Raw genomic sequence first — 22,559 nt, 5'->3', positions numbered from 1 at the left:
AAAGTGTTACCGATAATAACTAGGAGGGGTGTTACTAACAAAAATTAAATAAATATATAAGATTTAAATTTCTATGTTTGCTTAGAGAGATGCTCCAAATTATCATTGTATTATTATATGCTACTTTTAACGTGGGTTCACACCTCTATATTTAAATATTCTTAATAAAATATAACACCACTATATATGATCTAGAGAGGGAGCATGGGTTCACGTGAACAAATATATCTCTGGTTAATTTTTCAAGTCTCACATTCTGTTTATTATTTTATGTAGCAATGGCTTCAATTGTTGAGCAATCTGAAGTTGCACCACCTTCATGTGCCACAGATAAGTTGACACTCCCTTTAACCTATTTTGATATGGTGTGGTTATATAACCAACATGTACCTAGGATTCTATTCTATAAGCTCCCTATTGACAAAAATAGTTTCATCCAAAAAATTATTCCTACTCTCAAACATTCACTCTCCCTGACTCTCAAACACTATCTACCACTAGCTGGTAACTTTGTTTGTCCATTGAATTCGAGCGATCATCCTGAATTACGTTAAGTGAAGGGAGATTCCGTATGTGTTACTTTTTCTGAAACTGACATGGATTTTGATTATCTTGTTAGTAATGATCATCCACGTAACGCTAAGGATATTTATCACTTTGTTCCTCACTTGACGGAACCTAAGGATGTATTAGGGGTCCAATTTGCACCGGTTTTAGCTATTCAGGTGACACTTTTTCCGAATCATGGCATATCTATTTGTTTCGTTAACCATCATATCGTTGGTGACGGATCTACTATAGTAGGGTTCATAAAGTCATGGGCTTCGCTGAATAAATACGGTGGAAATGATGAGTTCATGATGATTCCGTTTTATGATCGGTCTATTGTTAAAGAGCCTTATGGACTAAAAGGTTTACTATGGGATGATATGAAAAAACATAAAAGTACTGCTGATCATGTAATTTTGACACCTCCTGATAACATAGTTCGAGGTACTTTTATTATAAGACGAAATGAAATTGAAAAACTCAAGAAATTAATATCGTCAAGACGACCTAGCCTGACTCATGTAACATCATACACCGTAACATGTGGTTATGTATGGGCTTGCTTGATAAAATCAGAGGATACTGATACTGATATAATAATAGATGACAATGTAATGGAATATTTCTCATGTACGGTTGATTACAGAGCGCGATTTGATCCTCCACTTCCTTCATCTTACTTTGGGAATTGTATCGTCTGGTACATTGTAAAAACAAGGCATGTTGATTTAGTTGGAAATGAAGGCTTTATAATCGCGGCAGAATCAATTGGAGAAACTATTCATAAAAGGAACAAGGATAAGGAATACGTGTTGAGTGGTGAGTGGTTGGATGAAGACGATCATCTATTTAAATTTCTTTCAGTTGCTGGATCGCCAAAGTTTGATTTATACGCCACTGATATTGGCTGGGGAAGGCCAGAAAAATGGGAATTCGTTTCTCTTCAAACTGGTATATTGATGACTCTTGGTAAGTCCAAGGACTCCAATGGAGATTTGGAAATTGGTTTGTCGTTGCCTAAAACTCAAATGAATGCGTTTGCTGCTATATTTACCCACGGGTTAGAGGAAATTAAGATTTGATGTAGCTTATTCAACTTTTGTTCACTTAAAATTCCTACTCATGTAACTTGCCTTACTTTTTATGGTTGATCAAGTAGTCTTTTTTTCCCTCAAAAGTATTATTTAGCCAGTAATATAGAGTTATTGACATCCCTGTGAATGAATCAATCTCCTATCATGGTGTTTTTTTTTGGTTTCCCACTCGGTGTCCCACATGCCTGACTAATATACGGCCTTGTGCCGGGAACATGGTGTCTTATACAGGGAAAATTACACACTGATCATTTCATACAACTTTGCCTTTAATCTCCACAAACAATCAATCTTCACTATTAAACAAAATTGTCAATACATTTTTAACCATTCAAGGGTACTAAAGAATGTAAACTACAAAATGGAAAGTTCAATTCTTTCTTGCTCATAATGAAAATTTGACAGCACTAGCAGGGTGCTGTTTGATCAGTAGTCCTGAGAATTTGCTTTGAACCTTGAACACAACATGGAAAATCCCCTCGGAAGAACATCTCGAACCTAAATTGATCCATGAACATATATTTACGTTCAAATACAATTTTGGCAAAGAGTACTCTAGTTGTGGAAGAAACTTGATCCAAAAATGACTTGACAGGCAAAATCTAGCATCAAACATGTCTTCTGTTCTCTATAACAGTATTCCGCTATAGTAACCAAGAAAATTTCAAAACAAACGATGTTGTTATAGAAAGGCTTGATTGTATATTTAATTACTAGCAATTGTAGACATAATGTGTGCTATTAAACAGAAGATCGAGGAGAATAGTATGCTAGGATTATTACCATTTATATATACTTTTGATATCCTTCTAAATTGAATTCATGGGATAGGTTGGAAGATGAGTTGGCTCATCCAGCTTCTTCAGCCTCAACAACGTCTCAAGAACGATACACACCAGCATTATCGTACCAAGAAGAAATCCATAACCTATTTTCCAGCCTTCCCCCGCGCCTGCATAATGCATTCCCAGTACTATGTTTATAGCTGCAAAGAAGAGGGCAATCCTCCCCACCCAACCATGATACAAATTCCAACACTTGCGGTATTTGCTGTCTCTATCTGGTCGTAGAAAGAATGCTAACACCTGCACGTTGATAAACGAGTGCCATTGTTAGTCAAATAAGGAATGTAATGAGTCTCTCCTCAGTGTTACTGAAACAACAGCTAAAATTAGGATCAGTACCTTTGAAATAAGGTTTATAAATCTTTTAAGTAATCGATTTTCTGAATCAGATAAGAGACAAACCTGAAGAATGCTAAGCACAAGAACAAGAATGCCAATGCCTTCATGTGCTGGAATATGAACCTGCAGGTTGTTGTGAAGTTGAACTCCAAGAACCACTCCCGCGAGTCCTAATATGAATCCTATGAATTGAGCAGACACGTGGAAGTAATACCACGATTTTTGGTTCCTTAAATATCTCGCGAAAATCGCTCCAAAGGGGCAGAATAGTCCCCATCCCAGTATTCCCAATACCCCATGAGTCTTCCTTGAGCTAGTATAATCATTAGGTCCAGCCGAAACGTCAAATGAATTACCTGAAGAAAATTAGATTATATAGGCTCTGATACCAATTGATGGAAAAATAATTTACTCATAAATCTTTGAATGATCTTTCCATTCTCCACTACTCTCCTACTAAATGAACATATCTATTGCTAAGACGAACCAATTACCTGAAGAGAAGTCGAATAGTATTGTTGTTTTATCATCATGTACAGTAAGATGGTGGTGATGAGGATATTTAGTAGCAAATGCTAGCAAGATCGGTTGGTTTTTGAGGCGATTTGGATACTTCAGCTGGAAGGCCAAGTATATTGTAGCACCTTGAAGATAGACGAGAGGTGGAACGCTTGTCAATGGCAACTCGCCTTTCTCAGGTTTAATTTTCGAGGGTGTTAAGCCCTCAACATAATATTGCCTGATTTTCCCCTGTCCTTCAGGATTCACCCATCCAACCATACAGCTCGAATTGATCATCTTTCCATCTCGCGAGAATCCCATACCTACCCATCCAGTTGTGTATACAGTTGATAACACAATCGTTACAACATTGTCTTTCGTCTGTGAGTACTGTAACAAGTAATTAAGGCAAGTATTTTTAATAAAAGAACGTACCATTCAAAATAAGCAGATATTGAAAGTTTGACCAAACAGACTCACGTTATACTAATCATGTAACATAAATTTGAATCAAAATAATCTAGAACTTACGCGTAGGAGGAAAGAATTCCAAACAGGTTGGCAGACCATATTTTCGAGACCACCATAAGGAGGAGGAAGAAATTGAGCAAGATTTACACTACAAAGCGCTTTTGCATCTTCATCAACGCCCATTACCATTCCTTTGCGCTGCGCCAAAGAGATTAACATGATAAACAATGACAACATCAATAATCTTGATATCATATCCATATTTTCCTAGAATATCAAAAGTTCAAAACAGAGGAAATTTGGACTATGGTGAAGGAAAAATGAATAATTGTTAGATGTTTTTAGGTGAATAAAATGTTTTCTTGTAGTTGAAGGATGAGTGATTGAAGACGGTTGGTTGGGTGGGGTGGGGTGGTGGTTGATCATCATCATTTTCTTCCATGACATATCCTTTTAACCATTGAAATGTCTTTTATGACAAAAACCTTTTAACAAGAATTAGGATTTTAAATGTTTCTCTATTTTTATATATAAAAGATGTTTTTGCGTGAAAATGAATCAAGCAGGGGATATTTGAGGTGAACCTAAGAATTTTTAAAAAATTGGGTGAAGTGTCAAAAGTGAACCTAGAATATCATTTGTTCATTTCTACTTAGGATTTTATAGTGAATCTCTTCTCTCTCTCAAATTACATAATAAAATAAACATGTGTTAAATACTTACTATACACAACTAAATTAATAACTATACTTGGGATTTTATACTGAATCTCTTCTCTCTCCTCGCTCGCTCCTTCTCTCCCTTTCTCATTGTCTCCCCTCTGTCTCTCGCCTAATACAAATGGGGGATATTATTGATACAAATCACGCGAGAAATTTGTATTAGGCGAGAGTTGGTGGAGACCTTTTTTCTTGTTTGATTTCATACTCAAACTCTCAATATACTTTAATAAGGGAGAGGTACAATATTGATACATTATTGTATCAATCGTATTATGAAAGAGTATACAACACATGGTACAAATGTGTAACAATGACAAAATACAGTTGAATATATTGATATAAATCTATACCTAGTTGCAGATACACTCAAATACTTTGATACATAGTGAATACCAAGAAACATATACACTTGATATAATTTTATTTGTTGATACATTCGATACATTTATATTCGTTGATACAATCTAATACAACTTGACATAATTATATTCGTTGATACACTTGAATACAATTTGTTGATACAACCTAATACAATTTGGTACAATTGTATTCGTTGATACACTTGATAAGAAGTGAATACACAAGGGTCAATAAACATATTAACTTGACCTTAATTAACAAGTTAACACATCCTGAGAAAGCACATCTAGACACCTCAACTCAGTTAAATCAGATCCGTAAATACACTCACCTTTTTGCACGTCTGTATGGAGACAACTTAAACCGAGTTCAGGTGATAAGATTTGCATTTTCACCGTTGGAGTATTTACTTACTAGATGAGGTAAGATGTCTATCTATATATGTATTATGCCTTAAAAACATGATACTATATATATTCCTATCTATCATTTTCTCATCCTATATATATGTTCTTCACCGCTATTATCATCAACCTCAAACATCCATTTACTTTTATCACTATATTTCACTTTACCTTTCTTTTTCTCTCCCTCTTTGGTAACCATGATTATGACTTCCTAATCTGTTTCTTTCTATCATAGTAACCTCTAATCCTTTACCTATAGGATACTTAGTTGACCTCACTTTAACCTCATTTTGCACTACCTTTTTCAATTTTCCTCTAACCCCTTTTCTCCCTTCTACATTGTTTGTGACAACAACTGATCTTTCTTGATTTACATCGGCAGGGTCCCCTGTCTTGAACTCTACCATGTCATTTAGCCCTTTTTCTTCGATCACTTTCTGCGTCTTGTCTAGTTTATGCTCCGGAATAATGCACATGACTTTACCTGTTGATGAAATAATTAAGTAAATAAAAGTTGTCTCTGTTGCACGTTTCTATTTTTAGCGTAACAAGTTAACTCAAAACTTTCCACCTTAATGTGACATTTATAGCCACAAATTTTTGTATGGCTTATATTTTAGATTATAAATTTCAAAAGACTTCCGCTTTCTCTTAAACTTCACACCCCTGTTAAATACCTTCGCATAAATTGGAACGAAAGAAATATAATTTTTCAACGAAGGGGAATCAATCTCTCCCTCTACTTAGTATTGCCACAACTAACAGCTAAATGAGATGATCACACATTTCAACATTTACCTCCTGTTTGACGAGCTGCCGCTGCTAAGGCCACCTGAGAGACTTCGGAGGCTACTTCCACCATTAATTTGGCACTCATGCCAGCTGCTGGTGCCGATATGAATTCGTTACCATCGGGATCTTGTGTTCCAGAAGAACCGCAATCCTCATTTTGTTTGGAGTTAATATCTTAAAAGGTCATTGAACTATGACAGTTTATTTAGTAAAGTCATTGAACTTTGTTTTATATCAAAAAAATCACTCAACTTTAAACTTTTATCTTCAAAAATCATTCGACTTCAAATTTAAACTTTTATCTTCAAAAATCATTCAACTACAAATAAATTATTTTATATGCCATATAAATATATAACCCACAAATTAAATATACAATATTTTTTTGAAAAATCTATGCTTCTTCTTGTTCTTATGTCATATGCCGTGAAAATTTCTAGAGGTTTGTGGCCTGTGAGCACTGGGCAATAGGGAAGACAATAAGTTATTATCAATTTAATATAAGTGATAAGCAAGTTAAAACTCTACAAGTTGAAAATAGAACCCAATTCTTAAGGAATAACATTTTAATATACACAAATTATTACTAATACAGAGCTCAACTTTGATAGCTGACGCTCTAATGGTGGAAATGGAATTATTATGAATCCCTCAATTATTTTTATTCATTTCAAAGATGGGTAATCAGATAGTGACTTCAGTGGATCTTGAACGAAGGTAACAGTCGTCCAATTAACACCACTGCCATTTCATCTTCCGAAGCTTTCTTGATTAACTCCAATGGAGGGTCATCATCACTGGATTCTAGTTCTTCATTGAATTGCTGCCAATTCATGGAACTAATCAAACCCAAAATCAATTATTGCGAATGAGGTTAATTTTAGCTCATCACAGTTTGTGAAATTAGAGGTAATGATAAAATAACTATGTTAATTATTTTGTTTATTTGTGGAGTTCATGTTTACATGAAATAAGAAAAATAATTTATTTTGTCATGTCAAATTTATTTTATTGATAAATGTAATTGAGTGATTTTTGAAGATATAAACCTTAAGTTGAGTGATTTTATTGATATAAAATGAAGTTCAGTGACTTCACAAGATAAATTCTTATAGTTCAATGACCTTTTAAGATATTAACTCATTTTGTTTGCTACACTACAAGGAATAAAAGGAATTAGTTGAACTCCAATGGAGGTATTGAACATCCGATAAAAAACCAAAAAAAAGAAGAAGAAGGGTTATTGTACAATATATGTGTTACATACACAATGCCAAATATATATTAGGTTTATGTAAATTAATAACAATGAGGCAGGACAGTAATGCCATGCAAGATGGTACTAATGGCACGTTAATGTAACTCGTTGTTTAAACAGCTACTCATAAGGTTTCTTCATAAACTTATTATTTGTCAATTACTTGATTAATCGTGCTGACAAAAACAATCGTTTTGTTTTGTTCAAAAATCTTATTATAAGTTGAATTTAGAAAATGAGATGAAAAAAAGAAAAAAGAAGGGAACATACCAATTTGAGAGTGTCTAGATATGCATTAGAAGCACATTTTGGGGACCGTTCAATTTTCAAATAAAAACTTATTTATACGTTTCAATATGGAAACCAACAATTAATATTAGGACAAAAGACCTTTTATTAAGTGTATTAGATCTTGTCAAGTGTATTATTATTATTCTTTCTCTTCTATATGGCATATACTAATAATTGCTAGGTTTTTTCTTCTTTTGTTTTGTTTGCACGGGAGGTATTTAAGGAGGGTACGGGTAAGTTTTTACCATTATTAAGTTTGCTCTGAAACCGAGTAAAAATCCAATGTCAATTTACCCGCATTTCAAGAATTGCTCACTTTGACCAATTTGACTGGCAATAGATATATGACGCGGTATTAAATCACACCTCGATACCATTATGTATAAGTACAAAATACATGCATTAATTCCAAATTTATGTTGAACCTTTATTTTTGAAGGAGTGTGGTGTCTAGTCGAAATACGAGAGAGAGAAGTCAAAAATATTTTGTGCGAAAATTGATTATATGAAAAATATTCTCTTTCAAAGATATTTTGTGTTCATTAGTACATTAGTTTCTAATTGAAAATTCTTTCTGATTAAAAAAAAAATGTAACACTACGGTAATTTGCAAATATAGTAAATCAAAAAAGTTTTGGGATCAAATTCTACATGAATATGTAGAAAACACTTATAGGATGAATATCAAATTATAGTCGATTTAATTTAAATTTCGTGAGAGTTGAAAAGATTATGTATAATTAAAGAATAAAGATAACAGTAAATAAATATGAACGTAAAACTGTATTGATTAAAAAACTAAGTTAATTGTGTGCTAATAATGGGATGCGTTGTTCGTCGATTTTCATGCAATTACAAATATTGAGGTTCTAGATATGCACTCGGTCTTGGACCACTACTTAATTTTTCTCAAGAGTTGAACGATTGATCTCCATATGATGTTCTCACAATTATATGAGTTATTTAAATAAGAGCAGTGATTTAAGGGTGTATTTACGCATTCAAACGCCATGTTTCACCCCATATTTTAGCTAAGTTCTAAGTATAAACTATTGAATATTCTTATATTTATTGAATACATGCTGTGATGAGCTAATAAATACGTAAAATGATTTCAAATAAAAAACCGCAAGAAAGGACCCAAAAGATGGATTGGAACATAAAATGAAATGTTTTGGATTTAAACGCACCAAACAAGACTGAGATGGAGTCTGTGGTATGAGGTGATCTTACTTGAGATGGATCTCACACTGCACGTGCCTTGAAACAAAGATTTAGAGACTTGAAGAAAAAGGCTGAAGTTCGAGAAGGACCCCACATCGCGCAGCCCACCTAGCTCCCTAAGATGGGCCTCACACCGACACTCTTGTTTTATCAAACTGAAGTTGACTAAGTCAAAGCAGAGTTCAAGTGAAATTACAATTCTGACCTTATTACTATATATATGTCATTACAATGATAATTTAAGGACAACACATTATTCTTAAGGATCATTAATTAGGTTTAGAGATTACAATTAATTATTCTTAGTTTTTAGGGTTTAATAACAATTTCTAGTAGATTGATTAGTGTGAAACGAACAAGATTCTCTTGCAAGTGCTACATTAATCAAAGGTTTTATTTTATTACTTTTACATTAATGTTATTTAGTAGTTTACATTATGATGATTGTTTTTACTGCTAGTTATGAGTAGATAAACTGATAACTAGGGTTATGGAACTTAAAATAGGAATTGTGAAATATCTTTTTTACAACAATATCTTTTCATGAAGGGGTGATCATTGTGTATTAAGGTTCTTTCCTAAATATAATTTTTTTCATGGTTGTAAACATTAAGAACTTGCATATGTTTTAACTTGCTTGATATAAGAAGTTAAGATTCAAAAAAAGGATCATTAACGTGGATTTGGGAACACCAACCTCCATTTAATAGCTTGAGCTCGAGAGAGGATAGCTAACATGAGGTTTTTGATAAATGAGCAAATTAATTCGACATCCAAGTGTCGATAAGGACTTAGGGTGATATTCTCTTAATTGGACCAAGATGCTTTAGGAGACTTGTAGATTCATCAGCTTTGAACAATGAACACACATGCATGAGTTGATAGTAAAATTATCTGTTAGAGCTCGGATATCTACGAATTATAACCCTAGTTCATCTTTATTATTGATTAAAATCCAAGTACTTAAAGTAGTTAGTATTTCTCCTTTTAAAAAAACTCAATTTTTCAATAGTAATTACTAACCAAAATTTTGATAGCAAAATAAAAAAGATCTCTAATAACACTCTCTATAGAATTTGAGCTCAACCTAGTTGAGTTACTATATTTTGCAATTGACCGCTTCAATCCTGTAAAAGGGTGTAGTTTGGACGACATCAAGAGATCAATTATGCCAAGTTAATTCTATTATCCTAATAAGAATTCATCAAACAAGAGTTAAAGTCTTGAGTTCATGCAAAATTTCTTCTATCAAGGGTGTACGAAGGAAAATAGATTCCCTGGAAAATGTTTTCTTGGAAAATAAGTGGGTTCGTAACTTGTTTTCTCATGTTTGGTTGATGAGTAGAAAATATTTTTTAATGTTTGGTTGGTGAATGAAAAATATTTTCTAGAAAATATATTTTATTTTTGGCTTGATACTAGAAATTAAAATACTCTTTAGAAAAATAATTTCTGACCCAAAAATCATCCTCGATAATCGATCTAGGACCAGACCCTGTCACCCAAACAAGGACACGATCCCGACGACCGTTCCAAAATCTGACACAGGACCTAACCCAGACTTCCAATCCTGAAATATATTTCAAAAATGATTTTTTTAATTTTTTTTTTTAAAAAAAATTGGCATGGTGGAGGAGGGGGGGGGGGAGGGGCTGAGGGGGGTGGTTGAAGGATAGGAGTGGCGTAAAAAAATTAAAATTTTGAAATATTAAAAAAGTTTTTTTTTAAAAATAAAATTGGTGGGGGTGGTTGGGGGTAGAGGTAGCGTAAAAATGAATTTTTTAAAAGTTGAAATATTTTTCAAAAATAATTTTTAATTTTTTTTTGAACGAGTGGTGGTTGGGGGGACGGGGGTAAGGGGTTGGTGTAAACATATTTTTTTTTAAATTTGAAATATTGTTCATAATCAAATTTTGACGAGGGTGGCCTGGATGGGAAGGGGGGGGGGAGTGGTGGCGGGTGGAGTAAAAATGAAAATTTTAAAATTTGAAATATCTTTTAAAAATATATTTTTTTTAAAAAACTTTGACTAGGGGGATGGGGGGATATTTGTGGGGTTAGGGTATGGGATCGGGTAAAGAATGAAATTTTAAGAATTTGAAATATATATTTTTTTCATGGGGACGGGGTAGGGGTTGGATGAGGTCAAAATAATCTTAAAATTTGAAATATTTTTTGAAATGATTTTTAATTTTCTTTTGTTTGGGGGTTTCGGGGGGGGGGGGGGATGTGGTTGGGGTTTGTTTGGGCGTAGGGGTAAAAAGAATATCTGAAATTTTAAAAATAAGAAAATTTTAAAATTTTAATTTTTCTTTTGGATAGGGAGGGCTGGGTATGGAGTAGGGTAAGAAAAAAAATTTGTAATTGAAGGATAAAATAGAGTTTTGAAAAATGTTTTCCTCATTTTTTGAAGGAAAATCATTTTCCTTAAATTTGAGGAAAACAAGTTGATTTGAAAAATATTTTCAAAACATTTAAGCCAACCAAACATTTGCAGAAAATATTTTCCTTCATACCAAACACACCCCAAATCTTAATATGCTTTCTGAAATGAATATAAGAATATGGCCTCCAGACAATTCCTCAAGCAATCACATATATTTAATTAAAAACTTCAGTACTAATAATTTGAGAATTACATTCAAGACCACAAATATGACAATACATGTCATTGAAAACCAAACTTCTCAAGTAAAAGTATAACTCAAAAAATATATTTTTGGTAGTTCCAGACATGATTGCTGCTTCTAAATTCTTGTTTGGAATTACCTTCACCTCAGTACTTTGCTTTCTTGATTCTTTTTCCTGTGACAAAATAATAGTCTTATCAATCATTAAATTAAATTTAGTTGCATTCAACAAATATTTTCCCTTTCTTAATTGACAAAAAGATACATGGCCATGAAATAGGAATCTATTTAGTAGAACAAAATTAATTAGGTGTCCGATTTTTATGTGAAAGTAAAAAATTAAAAATTGTCCAAATCTTCCCATAATTCAAGTCTTTCTATTGCACTGCATCTAGCATAAACTGCTGTCATCAATATCTACTTTTGACTGCCAGTGTGAGTAAATCTAACAGTGATTTGTTGGATAGTGTCTGATATGATGTGTCCCTCCCACTCTTCATGCCAGAATATCTAAAATTTTGAAGAACAGTTAACTAAGAAATTTCTTAGTCCTATTCTCCTCCTGTAACTCTCTACTTCTGATGGATTTTGAAATGGCTCAAAGAGAGCAATATGTGAAAAGTGATGTCTTATGTTAAGATCTAGTAATATCTCAAAAGCATTTTGAGTATTCACTGATCTTATATTCCAAAAGACGATGTTGTCTATCATAGATCACAAGATGTTTGCCTCTCCCTACTACTCCTTGTTTGCACCTGTAAAGGTATTGTAATCCCTGGTGTAGCTCTTCTTAGTCCACTTCTCAGTCTGTCTGTCTGGATGACAAATCACCCTCTTTGCCAATGCTTTTAATGTTTTCCTCCATCTCTTCATCCTCCAACTTGTTTCTTAGAACACTAACTTCCTCACTATTTGGGTCTTTTGGCATCCCATTAGTGGCTGCTACTACTTGAACTTCTTTGCAAGGAGTTTAATTCCATGCCACTGGTTCACCACTTGGATTTATGTTTATATCCCCCTGCACTTCCACTAACTCTTCATGTGACTTCCTTATTTTATTAGTACTCTGTACACTCTTTTCTGTTTCATGTTCAGTGTTTTTGCTCCATCGCTCCCCAATGCTTTTTTGCCCACTTCTTCTCACAGGTGATCTGATTTGTTCATGGTTGTTTTGATGTGTATCTTTCTTCTTGCTGTTAGTTTCTGATTGTTCTAATTGCATCTCTCTCTGCTTCACTACGTCTTCCCCTTTATCTTTTTCCTGACTGACATTGTCCTCTTTCTGTGTTCTGGATTCACTTTGTCTTTCTTCCACCTCTAGTGCAGTAAATTTGTTCACAATAGTTACAACACCTTCACCTTGTGGCCTAATTTTTTTGTGCCACTGTTGTGCCACCCCTATCTTTTTTTGCTGTACTCCTCTACCAAATCCATTTTTCAGCCTATGCTCCTTGAATATCTATTCATCATCATTCTGTTGGCCTTGGATGTTTTTTCCTTTTCCTTTATCATCTTTCCTCTCCCCCTCAAGCACTTTGTCTTTAGTATCTTTGTTCTACTTGGGATATAATTCTAGATGCACAATATAACAATCATTTTCATCGTGTCCTTGCAATTTGGAAGTTTTACAATATTTAGGCACATAGTCATATTTTATTCTAATCCATTTCTTAACTACTTCTCCTGTACTTTGTTTCCTGACCCCTATCTTAATCCTTTTGGGAAAACCACTTAATAAATCCACTTCCACCTTTACTCTTGCACAGCTGGGTCTTGATTGGTTCTTGGTGGCCATATCTACCTATAGAGGTTTACCCACGACTGATGCCAATGAGAAAACAACTTCTTTGACAAAAACATTCGGGGGTTAACTCTGGGAAAGAAATCCAAGCCATGGCTATTGTTGTTTCTTCCTTCGGGTCAAAAAGTGGGTCTCACTTTAGTCTTCTCATTGGATACGACCACCCCTTATGAGATATGTAAAACATTGGCTTTGACAGTAAGTTATGTAGTCCTCTAAAAGAGAGGCTCTTATCAACACATATATATTATATTGCTCAATACACCAATTTTACATTCTCCTTTCAAGTTACAATGTTTGGGGATTAACGATCTGAGTTCTTGAATCTCCGGCCATCCATATGAAAATTTTCCAAGTATGGCATATTGTAGGTTCTCCTTCTCCTTAATTATCATTTGTTCTACTTCCTCATCCTCCCAAATAACTCTTGGTTATCCATGCAAATATGTAACATGTTTGAGTGTTAAAGGGATTGATGGTGTTGACTTCATGATATCTGGGCGTAAGGCTCCCAAAAAATTCAAAGCAGTATATGGCAGGGACTGGTTGGTGTGTGGCGCAACCTCCCTCGACGAAGGTTGTCCGACTAGCATGGCAGCCATGCCACCGGCAGCGATAGGCGATGACTGCTAAAGTATCACGGTGCTGCTAGGTTTTTTTTACAGTGAACACACCTACTTGAGTTGATTGTAAATTATCTGTTAGAGTTCAGATATCTAAGAATTGTAGCCCTAGTTCATCTTTATTATTGATTAGAATTCAAATACTTAAAGTAGTTAGTATCTCTCCTTTTAAAAAACCTCAATTTTCAATAGTAATTACTAATTAGAATTTCGATAGAAAAATATAAAAGATTTCTATCAACTCTCTCTATGATATTTGACCTCAACCTAGCTGGATTACTATTTTTTGCAATCGACCGCTTTAATCCTGTAAAACTGTGTAGTTTGGATGGCATCAAGAGATCGATTATGCCAAGTAAATTCTATTATCCTCCGCTTTCTCAAATAAATATAGAAATCATGGTCTCCAGACAATGCTTCAAGCAATCACATATATTTATATATAACAATAGGGGATAAAGGGATGAACTAATCTTTTTAATAGTACAGCTGAATGATCTATGTAACATCTCGCGAATTGAAAAAACTAGAAAGAAGCCAATAATTGGAAATAGTCATTTTTGGAAAGAATGAAAATCTGGAAAATTTTGTTAAGTTAGAATAAATTGAGTTTTGGTCAACTTCAAATGGCCATAACTCCTAGCTCAGGATGAGTTAGATGTATTTCCAGATATGGTTGAAAATCTCTTGGAATAACTTTTCCAACGCCACTGAGTTTGTGCAATTCCAAGTTCGTATGAGTGAGTTATTCCCTTTGGAAGTTGGGCTGTTTGAATAAGGAAAGTCTAATTCGGATTTGGAAGGGCAATTTTGTCTTTTTCTTACCTAATTATTCCAATTCGTTTTTAGGAGTTAATTGGGGTAAAAATCAGATTTTGCCAGTTTAGAAAAGTTGAAGTTTCACGCTAGGGATTAGAGAAAAAAGAAAAGAAGAGAAATGAGAAGAGGAAAATTAAGATTCGCCAAGAACGATCGATTTTGGTTGTGAATTTCGCTAAAGAATTGATCCTACAAGGTATGTGAGTCTTTCATAGCGTTGGGTTCGTTCACCCACGTGCCAAGCATGTTTATTTCAGCAAAATTCATCCTAAAAGAGTTTGAAAGCTGATGTTCTTGATAGGTATTCTTGAATTTGAATGTCGTTCTTGAATTGGGCTGAATTGATGAGTTTCTGAGATCTTTACGTTGAGTTTTAGAGTTGTTTTGAGTTAGGTTCTTGAGTACATATGCTGGGTATCTGAATCAAAATGAATTTGAGAACAATAGTTGAGTTTAGGTGAATTGGGGCTGGAAAACGAAGAAGGAAAAAATCGGACAAGAAACAGGATCCAGGTCCGTGACGCGGACCTGTTCCTTCAGGGTGAAAATTTTCTCTCCGCGTCGTGGAGAGGACGCGGACTCCTCTGTTTCAAAATTAAATTTTGCATTCAATTAATTAACAGCATCTCCGCATCGCGGGCTTGTTCCAAAACAGTGATTTCTTGATCGTTTCTCATGTTTAGCTATCTAAAATCATTCCTAAACATCATGAGATCCTTCCTATTACAAATCATAATCGTTGAATCCATAATTCAATTCAAGAGAAGTTAATAGTCAAGTCAAGAGAAGTTCATAAAGTTTTCAAAAGTCTTTTACAAATATTTTAACTTTGTTTTAAGACTTACGTTTTGAGTTGAGTAAAGAGTAAAGATTGAAGTCATTTCTTCAAAAGAGTATATCGGGACTATGTATTCCCAAAGATTAAATGTTTTCACATTTGAACAAGAAAGGAAATTGAGATTTCAGAAGGAACCTTTGTGCGAAATTTTTTTCAAGTAAAGAGGTAACTTTGATTTCCAAAAGAGCCTTTGAGCTAGTTTTTCAGTATAGAGGAAACTAAGATTTCCAAAAGAGCTTTTAATCTAAGTTTTGAGTAATTATCTCAAACCAAAGAAAGAGTTTTGTTTTTACAAACATATCAAATAAATTATATTTTGGGAGTAGTATTGAGCACCGATATGGGGACGAGCTTGAGTTCATATAACTCACGTTTCCATAAACCCTGTAGCCATCATGGGTAGTTAACGATCATACTTTTTGGATGACTCCTTAAGATGCTTTTAACATAAGCTAGTGGATCCACTAAGTTAAGCGTTCTCTATGACGGCAAAGTATAGGACAATTCTGGTAGCGTGGGCAAAACGTTGTATCACCACTTAGGCTCATAGTGGTGGTTGTCGGTTAGAGAAACTCCCACAGAAACTATATTACTTTGTTATATGAGTAAAGTTAAGTTTGTTATTGCATTTTCTTTAACGAACTAAGTTGGTTTTATTGTTTTATAAAGTTTTTCTTACATTGCATGTGTTTCATTGCTTTATTATGAGTTGAGTTATTCATAAGTTGAGAAGAGCCAAGGTAAGTGTTTCTTTCAGAATCTTTTCAAGCCTATGTTATGTTTAGCATTCCAACTCACATACTCGTACATTCAATGTACTGATGCCAGTTGGCCTGCATCTTATTATGATGCAGACACAGGTAACCAGGATCAACGTCCAGCGCCTCATTCATAAGGTTCAGCACTTAGAATCTATTAGTGAGCCTCCTTGCATTCTGGAGGACTTCTTTTACATTGTTTTCAGTATTTTTATTGTTATGATGATCGGGGGTCTTGTTCCTACATCCCTCTTTGTTTTAGAGGCTTCATAGACAGATAGACAGTTAGTAGTTCAGTTGTCTTTACATTATCATTCAGATGTTGTTTAAAGACTTCAGTTGTCGTTTTGGCTAAGTTTTATATCTCTTTAAAGTTATGTTTTGAGGTTATCTTGTTAAGTTATGTTTTCCGCTGAGTAAGTAAGCCAGACCAAGGGTTCGCTTGGGGCAAGCAATGGTTCTCGAGTGCCAGCCACGTCCGGGATAGAGGCTCAGGGAATGACAAACTAGGTATCAGAGCACAGAGTTCGAGAGTCCTAGAGAGTTTATGAAGTCGTGTTTGTAGAGTCCTAGTTATTGATGTGAAGGGTGCCACATCTATAATTAGGAGGTTGCAACATTTAGGAATTCCTTTACTTCTTTCATACTCACTTCATGCGATAAAATGTATCTCTATAAAAGTCTCTTTCTAACCCGTGCTTATACGTAACCGATTGTGAGCTGGCCTATGGTCGAGAGTGCCTTTATGAGGTGTTTCTTTCCTCGTGAGATAAAGAGAAGCAAAAAGATTGGTTGCTGACATGAGAAGCAGAATGAGTTTCTTTTTGCTGGGGTGTCTCGTCTATCAAGTAAGGAAAGTAAGGCAGCCATGCTAATAAGTGACATGGGCATAGCAAGACTGATGATCGATGTGCAACAAGTTGAAAAGAACCAGCTAGAGGATAGAGAAGAGTTTGAGAATAAGAGGGCTAAGACATTAGGGAATGAATTCGGGCAGCAAAAGAGTAATGCGAACCGGTCTTCTTTCCAACATAAGCAGAAAGTACATGCTTTATCATCTGCTAGTGCACTTGCACCAAGGAACAAATGTGAGTACAATAGTCAGAATTCTCAGAATTTCAGAGCTAGACCTGCGCATTCGCAATGTAGTAAGGCGCAAGGGGATACTAAGACTCATGCATGTGCTAAGTGTGGTAGGATCTTCTCAGGGATGTGTCGTGATGACTTCACTAGTTGCTTCAAGTATGGCTAGAACGGTCATTTTATGAGGAAGTGTCCTAACAACAGATAGAGCAATGGTAATAGGGGTAATAGGGCCCAGTCTTCTTCAGTTACTCCACCAGATAGAGCTGCATCTAGATGAGCTACTTCAAGGGCAGACGGAGAAGGAAACCGTCTTTATGCTATCGCTAGTCGCCGAGAGTAAGAGGATTCGCCAGATGTTGTCACTGGTATGATCCAAGTATTGAATTTTAATGTTATTTCTGATCAACTTAGTGAACCATTCAGTGTTGCTACACATGTTGGTCAATCTATTCTAGCAGAAGGAGTCTATCGTGATTGTTCCATTTCCGTCAATCACAAGAGTACCATGACTGATTTAGTTGAGTTAGACATGGTAGATTTTGATGTCATTCTAGGTATGGACTAGCTTCATGCCTATTATGCATAAATACATTGTAGAACTCGAGTAGTCAAGTTCCAGTTTCCAGTGAACCAGTTCTAGAGTTGAAGAGCAATTCAACAGTGCCTAAGGGTCGTTTTGTTTCGTACCTTAAGGCAAGAAAGTTAGTTTCCAAGGGATGTGTCTATCACTTAGTTCGAGTTAATGACTCTAGTGTTGAGATACCTCCTATTCAGTCAGTTTCAGTAATAAAAGAGTTTCCAGAAGTCTTTCCTTATTATATTTTCGGAGTCTCTCCTGAGAAAGAAATAGACTTCAACATAGACATTCTTCCAGATACTCGTCCTATCTCTATTCCGCCATATAGCATGACCCCAACAGAGTTGAAAGAGCTTAAAGAGCAGTTGAAAGATCTTTTAGAGAAAGGTTTCATTCAACTAAGTATCTCATCTTGGGGCGCTCCGGTCCTATTTGTGAGAAAGAAAGATGGTTCTCTTAGGATGTGTATAGATTACCGTCAATTGAACAAAGTTACCATCAAGAACAAGTATCCTCTTCCAAGAATTGATGATCTTTTCGATCAGCTTCAATGTGCTTCTTATTTTTCGAAGATAGACCTCAGATATGGCTACCATCAGTTAAAAGTAAGGGAATGTGATATTCCAAAGACAACTTTCAGAACCCGTTATGGTCATTATGAGTTTTTGGTCATGTCCTTTAGTTTGACCAATGCGCCTGCAGCATTCATGGACCTTATGAATAAAGTTTTCAAACCTTATTTAGATATGTTTGTTATCGTCTTCATTGATGACATTCTAATCTATTCGAGGAATAAGAAAGATCATGTTAGCCATCTTAGAATAGTTCTTCAGACTTTGAATGATAAAAAGTTATATGCCAAGTTCTCTAAATGTGAGTTTTGGCTTGAGTCTGTGGCGTTCTTAGGCCACTTGTGTCTGGAGAGGGAATTAAAGTTGATACTCAGAAAAATGAGGCAGTGCAAAATTGGCTTAGACCCATATCTCTAACTGATATTAGGAGGTTCTTAGAGTTGGCTGGATATTATATAAGGTTTGTTGAGAGATTTTTCATCTATTTCATCTTATTTGATCAAGTTGACTCAGAAAACAGTGAAGTTTCAATGGTCTGAAGCTTGTGAGAAAAACTTTCAGGAATTGAAAAGGAGATTGACTACTTCCCAGTATTGACCTTACCAGAAGGTACTCAAGGTTTTGTGGTGTATTATGATGCATCTAGAGTTGATTTGGGTTGCGTGTTAATGCAGAATGACAAAGTTATAGCTTATGCCTCCAGACAATTGAAAGATCATGAGAAGAATTACCCAACCCATGACTTAGAGTTGGCTGCCGTAGTATTTTCTTTGAAAATATGGTGCCATTATCTTTATGGTGTTCATGTGGATGTGTTCACCGATCATAAGAGTCTTCAATATGTGTTTAGTCAGATAAAGAAAGTGGTTAGAATTATTCAAGGATTATGACATGAGTATTCTTTATTACCCAGGTAAGGCTAATGTTGTAGTTGATGCATTGAGCAGGTTATCTATGAATAGTACCACCCATTTTGAGGAAAATAAGAAAGAGTTAGTAAAAGAGGTGCATAGACTTGCAGGACTAGGAGTTCGACTAATGGATTTCACAAAAGGAGGAGTAGTGGTGATGAATAGGGCTGAATCATCATTAGTGTCAGAAATAAAAGGCAAGCAAGACCAAGTCCTGTTTTGCTTGAATTGAAGGCAAATGTTCATAAGCAAAAAGTATTAACTTTTGAACAAGGGGGAGATGATGTACTGAGATATCAAGGTAGATTGTGTGTACCAATAGTGGATGGACTCCAAGAGAGGATCATGGAGGAGGCTCATAGCTCTATATATTCCATTCATCCGGGTTCCACAAAGATGTATCATGATTTGAAAGAGGTGTATTGGTGGAATAGTATGAAGAAGGGCATTGCAGAATTTGTTGTTAAGTGCCCAAATTGCCAACATGTTAAAGTAGAGCACCAAAGGCCCGGCGGTTTGGCTCAGAATATAGAACATCCGAAATGGAAGTGGGAGATGATTAATATGGACTTCATCATAGGTTTACCAAGGTCTCGCAGGCAACATGATTCTATTTGGGTGATTGTCGATAGAATGACAAAATCAGCCCACTTTTTACCGGTAAAGACTACTCATTCGGCAGAAGATTATGCTAAGTTGTATCTTCAAGAGGTGGTAAGACTTCATGGTATTCCAGTCTCCATTATTATTTTAGACAAAGGTGCTCAATTTACTGCACAGATTTGGAAGTCATTCTAGAAAGGCTTGGGTTCAAAGGTGAACTTGAGTACTGCTTTTCATCCTCAGACAGATGGTCTAGCAGAGCGCATTATTCATACCTTAGAGAATATGTTGAGGGCCTTTGTGATTGATTTCAAAGGTAATTGGGATGATCACCTACCCCGTATTGAATTTGCATACAATAATAGTTACCACTCTAGCATCCAGATGGCCCCCATATGAAGCTCTTTATGGGAGAAGATGCAAATCTCTTATTGGATGGTTTGAAGTTGGTGAAACAGGGTTGATATGACCAGATTTAGTTCATCAAGCAATGGAGAAGGTGAAAGTGATTCAAGAGAGGTTGAAAACGACATAGAGTTGTCAGAAATCCTACACTGATGTTAGGGGAAGAGAGTTAGAGTTTGAAGTAGATGATTGAGTATATCTAAAAGTCTCACCCATGAAAGGTGTTATGAGGTTTGGTAAGAAGGGGAAACTTAGTCCCCGGTATATTGGACCTTATCGAATATCCAAGAGGATTGGCAATGTAGCTTATGAGTTGGAGCTACCATAAGAGTTAGCCACGGTTCATCCGACATTTCACATCTCCATGTTGAAGAAGTGCATGGGCGATCCTTCATTGATCATACCAACTGAAAATATTGGGATCAAGGATAGCTTATCTTATGAGGAGATTCTTGTTCAGATTCTAGATCGCCAAGTTCGCAAGTGTAGAACAAAAGAGGTAGCATCAGTCAAAGTCCTTTGGAGGAACCAATTTATTGAGGAAGCTACTTCGGAAGCTGAAGAGGACATGAAAAAAAGATATCCACATCTCCTTGAGTCCAGAGAAAATGCAGACCAAGGTACTAATTCTCTTCTTAGTACTCTTTAAATTATGAGTGAGCATGTTGTTTGTTTGCATTTGCGTGTTGGGTGTTTGAACTTGATGTTACACCATTAGCCTAGTAAGAGTAATCTCATTGGAGGACGAATGTTCCCAAGGGGGAGATATTGTAACATCTCGTGAATTGAAATAACTAGAAAGAAGCCAATAATTGAAAATAGTCATTTTTGGAAAGAATGAAAATCTGGAAAAATTTGCTAAGTTAGAATAAGTTGAGTTTTGGTTAACTTCAAACGGCCATAACTCCTAGCTCAGGATGAGTTAGATGTATTTCCAGATATGGTTGGAAAGCTCTTGGAATAACCTTTCCAACGCCGTAGAGTTTGCGCGATTCCGAGTTTGTATGAGTGAGTTATACCCTTTGGAAGTTGGAATGTTTGAATAAGGAAAGCCTAATCCGAATTTGGAAGGGTAATTTAGTCTTTTCCTTACCTAATTATTCTAATTCGTTTTTAGGAGTTAATTGGGTTAAAAATCAGATTTTTCCAGTTTAGAAAAGTTGAAGTTTCACGCTAGGGCTTGGAGAAAAGAGAAAAGAAGAGAAAGGAGAAGAGGAAAAGCAAGATTCGCCAAGAACGATCGATTTTGGTTGTGGATTTCACCAAGGAATTGATCCTACAAGGTATGTGAGTCTTTCATAGCGTTGGTTTCGTTCATCCACGCGTCAAGCATGTTTATTTCAGTGAAATTCGTCCTAAAAGAGTTTGAAAGTTGATGTTCTTGATAGGTATTCTTGAATTTGAATGTCGTTCTTGAATTGGGCTGAATTGAGGAGTTTCTGAGATCTTTACGTTGAGTCTAAAGTTGTTTTGAGTTAGGTTCTTGAGTACATATGTTGGGTATCTGAATCTAAAATGAATTTGAGAACAATAGTCGAGTTTAGGCGAATTGGGGCTGGAAAACGAAGAAGGAAAAAGTCGAACAAGTTGAACCTGTTCCTTCAGGGTGAAAATTTTCTCTCCGCGTCACATAGAGGACGCGGACTCCTCTGTTTCAAAATTAAATTTTGCGATCAATTATTTAAAAGCATCTCCGCGTCGCGGAGTTGTTTCAAGACGGTGATTTCTTAATCGTTTCTCATGTTTAGCTATCTAAAGTCATTCCTAAACATCATGAGATCCTTTCTATCACAAATCACAATCCTTGAATCTATAATTCAATTCAAGAGAAGTTAAGAGTCAAGTCAAGAGAAGTTCATAAAGTTTTCAAAAGTCTTTTACAAATGTTTTAACTTTGTTTAAGACTTAAGTTTTGAGTTGAGTAAAGTGTAAAGATTGAAGTCATTTCTTCAAAAGAGTATATCGGAACTATGTATTCCCAAAAATTAAATGTTTTCACATTTAAACAAGAAAGGAAACTAAGATTTTAAAAGGAGCCTTTGTGCCAGTTTTTTTTCAAGTAAAGAGGAAACTGATTTCCAAA

At 35.3% G+C, this 22,559-nt stretch overlaps 2 protein-coding genes and 2 pseudogenes across 3 annotated transcripts in view; 2 read left to right on the top strand and 2 right to left on the bottom strand.

The window, feature by feature from the left end:
- Positions 1-22,559, top strand: part of LOC125810154 (uncharacterized) — a 316,103-nt gene that overhangs the window by 50,862 nt on the left and 242,682 nt on the right. The gene's annotated exons all lie outside the window — the stretch shown is intronic.
- Positions 279-1,631, top strand: LOC125810136 (phenolic glucoside malonyltransferase 1-like; annotated as a pseudogene).
- Positions 2,441-4,103, bottom strand: LOC125810166 (cytochrome b561 and DOMON domain-containing protein At3g61750-like). Its single transcript, XM_049489690.1, has 4 exons — positions 3,860-4,103; positions 3,322-3,718; positions 2,891-3,183; positions 2,441-2,728 (listed from the first exon to the last, which is right to left on the bottom strand). Exons 1-4 carry the CDS (start codon positions 4,058-4,060, stop codon positions 2,453-2,455), a joined length of 1,167 nt encoding a protein of 388 aa, XP_049345647.1. The 5' UTR covers positions 4,061-4,103; the 3' UTR covers positions 2,441-2,452.
- LOC125810135 (uncharacterized) lies at positions 5,368-8,006 on the bottom strand (annotated as a pseudogene).

This window comes from Solanum verrucosum, unplaced genomic scaffold (assembly GCF_900185275.1).
Source record: "Solanum verrucosum unplaced genomic scaffold, falcon-dt-bn FXZP01000281.1, whole genome shotgun sequence".
In the NCBI taxonomy this organism is placed as follows: Eukaryota; Viridiplantae; Streptophyta; class Magnoliopsida; order Solanales; family Solanaceae; genus Solanum; species Solanum verrucosum.
The sequence above is the reverse complement of the archived record's forward strand: the minus strand, read 5'-3'. Positions and strand labels throughout refer to the sequence as shown.